Raw genomic sequence first — 7,654 nt, forward strand, 5'->3', positions numbered from 1 at the left:
ATCATGACAGGAAACAGTTCCCAGCAACATACCAAGAAGCACTTTTCTTTGACGATGAGGACACCGCCCTCCTCTCCCGGCTACACATGGTGGGTATTCAAAAATCAAGGGTCGTCCTACATAAAGAATTAGGTGCTGGGGGCGTCAGTCGTTGAAAAGAGTGGAAAATGGTCGTCGTAGGACTCGAACCACAGAGTCGTTGGCGACATAGCCTGCAGGACCTTCTCAAATTCTTCCTGCGTCATGCTAGCTTCCTCTATCGGTGCGAAAGGCCCGACTCGTCCTTTGTCTCTTGGTCTTGCGCATCCAGTGGCAGCTCCGCTCACCAGACCTTTAGTTTGAGACATTGGGTCGTATTGCGACGTGTTGCCGTGTTGATTGCCCTCCTCAAGGGGCAGCTGAAGTGCTTGGTCCATCTGGTGGGATGGCTCTGTCGAGCTATGTGCCGTCGTCGTCGACATGTGCGTGGTGGGAGAGGCTGAGCACAATTCCACGCTCGGCGCAGGGTCATCGTGAATCTTGCCGAACATGCCTCTGACCAGCACGGCGCAACGGTCCCTGTCCCACTTTGTGCGCCTCTCCGCTACGGTGTCGCAAGCATGTAGAAGATATTCGACGATCGTGGTGTTCCTGCTAGAAATAGCGTCTTTCGGGAACATGGCGAGCAATCGATGCGCCAGTTTCAGATGGACGCCCACCGGGAAGATCTTCGCGACGTCGCCGAAATGAGCCAAACCAAGGACAAGCGCGGCGACAAAGATGTAGTTGACCAGAAAGGGGAGACGCTTGGGGACATTGTTAAAATCAAGCAGAATCCGTAGTAGCTCGATGGTGCGTATTGCCGAGTCAACACAGGCATGCACAAGCACTTTGTCTGAGTAAGATGTCACGCCCGCAGAGTTTCCTTCCGCCGGCGGCACATTCGCCGTGGCGATATAGGATGACACCGCGTCGACCAGGAATGGACGTGTGAGTAGTATAATAGTCCAGTAATATGCTCCCTTTACGTGCATGAGCCCAATGTTGGGAGATTTCCCGCCGTTAATAGCCGGTGTCGGCTTGATGCCGTCTTCGTCCAGGCCCTTGTGGAAGTTGGCGGCCCAATGCCTTTGGTGCTCGCTTATCTTCTCCAACGCCGTGTTTGATATCATGCGTTTGGAATAGACTTCGTTCATTATCGTCTCGAACACGGTGCAGAGATCAACCGACGCCGAATAATTGTCTTCAGATCGCGTATCGCGCGTCTCTGCTGTGGATGGGGGTCTCCCGAGAGAAGCACTCATGAAAACATCCAGGATGCGGATCACCTTCCAAAGCCTCTCTCGTGTCCTGAACTCGCCTGGGGTGAAGAGAGCAGCGATCTCTTTGCGGTGGAGACCGAGCGCGTATGCGGCTCGCACAGCTGTTCCTAGATTCATAAATGCAGCGTTCCTCCGAGAGGCGCCTAGAAGGTACATGGTAATCATTGCGTAGGCTTGGACCGTAGAGATGCTGGGATCTTCGGCGAAACTGACGGCGGTGAAGTAGCGACCGTAGCTGAAATACGTTTCAGCGAGCTGATCTTTGTCGTCCGGAGAAGTCTGTGCACCCAAAGCAAAGACGAGATAGTATATCGGAGTCAGGGCATCTGTCTCGGCCGATTTCTTCTCGAGCCAAGGCTGCAGGTTCTTGAACAGGTCCGCTTCGTCGAAGAGGTCGAGGACGCAGTTATTCGCCAGGAAGTAGGAACGGACGAGGTACTCTGCCTCTATCAGCGTCGGAGTCGGCGGGGTGCCCTTGGAATCTGTGTATAGCCAGTTTGGCCGGCCGTCGGGCGCAGCCTCAAGCATCTGGTATCGCAACGGGTCCTTTGCAAAAGCGCAGTGGCCTATCGCGTCCTCGACGACTTTCCGAATGCTCTGCAAGAAAGATAAGTTGGCTGAGTCGCCAATGAACATGTATTTGCCCCGCGAATCGCGGAGTAGCCGCGACATATGGTGATGCGCCGATGCCGAAGGCGAGCCGCCCAAGTCGCGGCTCCGGCACGTGTCGTCTGCTTGGTGGGAAGAAGACTGCAGGTCCATGTGGTGGAAGAAACTCTGGCCATCATCTACCGCGTCACTAAAAGTGACATCGCCGTCCGTTTTTTGTCGCTGCAGCTCCTGTTGATGAGCTAGGCTTGGGGCATCGCGAGAGCGGGTGGCGCACCGCTTTTGCGCGGGTTGACACTCGAAGGCGACATTGCGAGAGATGCAGCGCCCACAAGGCTGCCGGCCGTCACATCTTTCCTTCCTTCGCCGGCACGTTTCGCAGGCTTTCGAGCACTTCCCCCGATAAGTTGGGTGGTCTTTTCCCCGTCCCATGGTTGTGCCTTTGGAAAGGTTGGTGTGAAGGAGAATCAAAAAATGCCTAGGTACTGAGGTACCTACCAAGGAGGCGACCGAAAGAGGACACTACTTGGTACCAATAAGAAATACACATGTGAAACGAAGCACAAGCCAATAAAAATTAAATCCGAAGTGGGGCATTTCGGGTCGGAATCAACCCCAGACGCGGGGAAATATGGGGGGGTATGGACTTGGCATGGTAGGCGACGTGCCCGGCATTAAATATCGGTTCTGAGGGTCTCGCCAGCCTAATCTAGCCACTCACAGGTTGAGATGGTAAGAAGAAGAGATATGGACGGAACAACCGAGGGCTGCCTGTCTGTCAGCCTTAGAGCACGAGAGAGGGGCTCTCGTAGGATAACGACCCGCCATCGACACGACTTATTTGCAGGACAAGTGATAGAGTATGGATGGGTGAACTAGAACAGTCTCGAAAATAGAGCACTCCCCCGGCAAGCGTCCTGTAACCCTCTCTGATAGTCAGTACTGTCAACCACTATTCACAACCTTACATTCGGATCCGGAGGATTCCCACGTCACGCAGATGATGTACTTCCCCCCCCCCCCCCAAAGTTCCTGTCCGCTATTCCCCTTTTACATATTTTCTCATTTCTCATATTTTGCAAAAACCTCGCCCGCTTCCTTGAATTCTCGCATGATGGTCTCGACTCGCTTCTGGGATCTCGGCTTGATTTCCACAGCGTAGGGAAGCGCACTGGAGAGGAACCCTGGGCTGTAGGCTGTCATAGGTTCCACGTCCGGTTCAATGACTCGTCCCTGCTCGTCCTTACCAGGGGCAAAGCTGAAAGCCCAGAGCAGCTTGGCGATGCCGAGGAAAAGGTTGCGCTCTGCGAGATGAATGCCTGGACAGATTCGGCGACCGGTGCCGTAGCCGTAGTGGTCGCGGATCTCGTAATCGGCCGCTGCAGCTAACACCGGGGCAAGCTCTGTTTGGCCTTTGTAGTGATCAGGGTCAAATTTCTCCGGGTGAGGGAACTTTCTCTCATCATGGTGTAAGCCCCACGAGTTGAGAATGACAGTGGTTCCCTTGGGTATAAAGTATCCATCAATATAGTCGTCTCATTTCGAAGTCAGCGGTATGCAAACTGTCACTATGATGTTCGTTTACTCACCTTCTATCACTGCGTGAGGAAAGGCAAGCGGCACGATCGGCCTCCAGCGGTTGGCTTCCTTGACAGTAGCAGCAACGTACGGCAAGCTTGCGTAATCGGACCACTTAGGTGACCGGTCTTCACCAACAACGGCATCAATCTCTGCTTGGGCTTTCAGTTGGATCTCGGGCCACTTGGTCATGGCATGGATGAAAGCGATAATTATGGCAGAAGAAGTGTCGGATCCCCCTTCCAGCATTGTTCCGGCGAGGTAATATTGCTGGTGTCGGTTCAATCCCGCCTTCTCAGCCTGCTCGATGATCCTGTCCATGAAGGTATCCTTGCTCCCTTCCTTCTCGCGCCTTGCCTGGACCATATCGAGCAAATCACTGAAGAGAGAGTTTTCATCGTTGTAGAGCTTCGTAGCTCGGGTGACCCACATGCCAAGGAGTTGTTCGGGGACCCAGCGCAGGAAGGGGTAAACATCCACAGGCGGTGTGTTGCCAATCTCATTGATCACGCTCAACTGGTCCATGATTTCGTAAAGTCTGACCATGTACGGTTCGTTACAAGTAGCGCTTCGATGTCCGTAGACTTGAGCACTTAGGAGTTAGCAGCCGGTAGTAACATGGGAGATTGTAAAAAAAAAATAGAACAAGAGAAAACAATCAGGTCGTTCACTTACTCAAACTCATAACGATGCTGTTGCTGAACCTTTTGGGATGGATCATATGTTGCTCTGGAGCGATGATAAAATCGCGGATCATCTGTACAGCTTCGGCTTCCTGGACTTTGATGTGCTCCTTCTCGACCATGGTTTCCATAAAGTGCTGATGTGAAATCTTGCGGAAGTGCCTCCAGGCTTCCCCATAATGCATGACGAGCATGTGGTCGCTTCCACTAATGAGGTCGTTTAGGTACGATTGCGGTCTCGCACTATAGATCGAGCTCTTCTTGTCCAGAAGCTCTTTGACGATCCGGCGGTCGGTAAGAACGACTGCGGTTCCGGTTCCCATCTTGAGGGAATATATGCCGCCGTACTGCTTCGCCCATTTTGTGAGTCTGGGGTTTCACTTAATTAGTCACTGATGGGATATCCAGAATGTCAGTGGAAGTACTTGAGATGCAATCCCTTCCCTGGCAGCAGATGGAGATTTCCCAGAATAGGCAATGTCGGCGGCCCTGCAATAAGTGAGATGAACGTCCACGCAATGCCGTGAAAGGCCGAACTCTCGAGGAGTTGACCATACCTGGAGGTAGGTTGCTGGCCCTTGCGCCAACGTGTAGGACGGTATAGATCAAGCCAACGGCCACAATGGCGATGGCAGAAAGATAGATGAGAAGAACCATTTTTGCGTAACTCACTTAGCATTCAGGTTCAACTTCAGTGGCATGATATTCCATCCTTTTGTAGACCGACCTGCTACCAGAGATCTTCCCAGGTCTTCCCATTCACGGACAGTGATATGGTCCGACCCGATAGAACAGACTTGAATCTTCCCCGATACTCAGCATACTAGGTCCCACACATCTCAAATTGAATAAGTGGAGTCAGACTGGGACAATAGAATCCAGAAACACATCCATTTTGAGTGGGACGGAAATTATAGCCAGGGATCTTCTGGCGTCTCCATTTCCGTTTTTGACAGGTTATCCTCCGACCCGATGCAAGAGAGTTTAGTCGGCTCCGATGCAGTTCAAACCTAAACAAAAGGTCGTTCGGTCGAAATCTTGCCAAGTTAGTTCCCAAGATAGACGGTAGCCACTTCGGCTCGGACATCTTGTACCCCAGATATCGCATCTCTTTCTCTGGGGGAAACCCCCGTATTCTATGGGGATCAATTTGGTGCCTTTTTAGAGCCAGGCAGTCTGCTCCGGATTGCCACCCTTGGCTTCGTCTTTTTTGCCGCTTTCATTGCCGTCGCCGTTTTTGCCAGCGATAGCATTGGGACTATGCAACGGGCAGCATAGAAGATGACGATCATCGCCGGGGTTGTTCGGTGTCTACCCCGGTAAGGCACCAGAGGAAGGGAATAGACAACTTCCAAACTCTTTCCACAATCCACTGCCATGAAGATGGATTAAAATCGAAGATTGTGACCGTGTAAAGGAGGTTATTTTACGACAGTCTTGCGCCTGTGTAGCCTTCTTGAAGTTGTCAAAATCGAAGTTCATCACGTCCTGATCGGAGTGGGGTGCAATTTCTCCCTTTGGAGCTTTGAAGGGAGCCACCTATACTTGTGTTGTGAGATGAGACAGTTGGTCTTTGCCATGTCGTTTGGCAGCACCGGATGAAGGGATGGAAGACTGAAGATCGCCTATATCCTGATAACCCAAGTGTCCCTTGCTTCGAAGCCGACGAGAATACTGGTAGCACTATATGAGACTATGCGAACTCTATTCTTTGGACCGGAGTGTCGGTATTTAAGGCCGGCAGAGTTAACCGGGTGCCAAGGTCATTATGTAGGGGGTAAAGCTTAGGTACCCGGTATGCAGCTCCCTTACTGATGGCCTACTGGCCCCTCCTTGCCCTTTCTAAGCTCCACAATCTGTTCAATTTCCCCCACTGATATCTCCCTGTGGGTTCTTAGAGGTACAGCTCGTCCCACGACTTACTTGCCTCAATGATTACGCTCCTTTCCCCATCTTCCTATGCAGCAGGACTATGGGGATGGCTGCGTTGGACACGCGCGGCCGACGCGGCCGCACAGCTTCCAGCCCCTCGAATCTGCCCCCTTCAAAGATGGTTCCGAATCCATCAGATTTCGAAGGCGATCAGTATTAGGTTACTACATGGTTAATGCCGTCTCCCGGTTTGCGCTTGATTACATATACTCTTCGTCCTGCCTTTCGCATTCCCCTTTTCAGTCGTTGTGATATCCAATAAATGCAAGGCAACTCGGGGAGAGAGTTCGAAACTTCGAGGGTTTCAAGACTCAGGCTCCGCAAACTCACGAGATGATTCTGTCTGCTCCTACAACCTCCAGCAGAGAGGCGGCATGATATCCTGAATGGCTGACTGTGTCTGCAGTAGTTCCGTGTCAAAATCGGCAATTCAGGTATGCAAGACGTCAGGCAAACCCACTGCAAAGGAAAGAATAAAAGCCCTGCCGTGCTCGCCTTTCTCGATTGTGTTTACCACCGCCTTCCTCTCAACTCACTATCTGGATTTCTGAAGACAACAGCTTTCTCTTCTCTACAGATCAAGATGACAAATTTCAAGGTCTGGTTCATCACAGGGACTTCTTCTGGTTTCGGGAAAGCCTTGACCCTTGAAGTCCTCAGTCGGGGTGACAAAGTCATCGCTTCTGCGAGGAATGCCAGTAAGCTCGAGGATCTCAAAAAGGCTGGAGCCGATACATTGAGCCTGGACGTGACCTTGCCCCTGGAAAAGCTACAAACACTTGCCGAAGAGGCCCACAGTTGTTACGGACGGATTGACTACCTCATCAACAACGCTGGGTACTGTCAAGTAGGAGGCTTAGAAGAGCTGACGTATGTTGTTGTTCCAGTTAACAATACCCCAAACAATACGGACATAACTGACACGCCTCTATAGACCAGAAGAAACTCAGGCCCAATTTGCAACAAACGTCTTCGGCCCTCTAAACGTGATGAGATCCATTCTCCCGTACATGCGTGCCAAGCGTTCTGGAGTTATTGCCAACTTCTCCAGCATAGGAGCATGGCGTGGGACACCAGCCGTGGGTATTTACGAGGCCTCAAAATGGGCTGTCAGCGGCATAACGGAGACACTGTATCTCGAGCTCGCCGAGTTCAACATCAAGGTCTGCAGCATCGAGCCGGGCTACTTTCGCTCGAATTTCCTAAGCAGCGGTCACAAGGGCCTCCACGTCAAACACATCTCAGACTACGACGGGACGGCAGTGCGGAGGACCGAAGAACGCGTGGAGCGCACTAACCAAAACCAACCAGGCGATCCTGTAAAGGGCGCAAAGGTGATCGTCGACGTCCTCACCGGTACCACTGGCAAGGAGATCCCTCTGAGGCTTGCATTGGGAGCAGACGCCTACAGAATCATCAGAGGAAAATGCGAAGAGACGGTCAAAGGCCTGGACGAGTGGAAGGAAATCACTTCCTCGACGGACATTGATGCGAAGTAGACCAAAGCGACGATGGGCCCCCTTTTCCACTGTGGCCCCAGGGAAGGGGGGG

The 7,654-nt window shown here is 52.2% G+C and overlaps 3 protein-coding genes across 3 annotated transcripts; 1 reads left to right on the top strand and 2 right to left on the bottom strand.

Annotated features, from left to right (window-relative positions):
- Window positions 1–128: 128 nt before the first annotated feature.
- On the bottom strand, window positions 129–2,063 carry A1O5_11129 (uncharacterized protein; the record flags this gene model as incomplete). Its single annotated transcript, XM_007751702.1, has 1 exon — window positions 129–2,063. One exon carries the CDS (start codon window positions 2,061–2,063, stop codon window positions 129–131), a length of 1,935 nt encoding a protein of 644 aa, XP_007749892.1.
- A 909-nt stretch (window positions 2,064–2,972) lies between these two features.
- A1O5_11130 (uncharacterized protein) lies at window positions 2,973–4,828 on the bottom strand (the record flags this gene model as incomplete). Its single annotated transcript, XM_007751703.1, has 5 exons — window positions 2,973–3,445; window positions 3,500–4,072; window positions 4,164–4,540; window positions 4,597–4,660; window positions 4,729–4,828. The coding sequence occupies 5 exons, from the start codon at window positions 4,826–4,828 to the stop codon at window positions 2,973–2,975; spliced, it is 1,587 nt and encodes a 528-aa protein (XP_007749893.1).
- A 1,858-nt stretch (window positions 4,829–6,686) lies between these two features.
- On the top strand, window positions 6,687–7,602 carry A1O5_11131 (uncharacterized protein; the record flags this gene model as incomplete). The annotated part of the gene is made up of 2 exons (XM_007751704.1): window positions 6,687–6,973; window positions 7,038–7,602. 2 exons carry the CDS (start codon window positions 6,687–6,689, stop codon window positions 7,600–7,602), a joined length of 852 nt encoding a protein of 283 aa, XP_007749894.1.
- Window positions 7,603–7,654: the final 52 nt, after the last annotated feature.

Source organism: Cladophialophora psammophila (assembly GCF_000585535.1).
Source record: "Cladophialophora psammophila CBS 110553 chromosome Unknown aczJe-supercont1.24, whole genome shotgun sequence".
Lineage (NCBI taxonomy): Eukaryota > Fungi > Ascomycota > Eurotiomycetes > Chaetothyriales > Herpotrichiellaceae > Cladophialophora > Cladophialophora psammophila.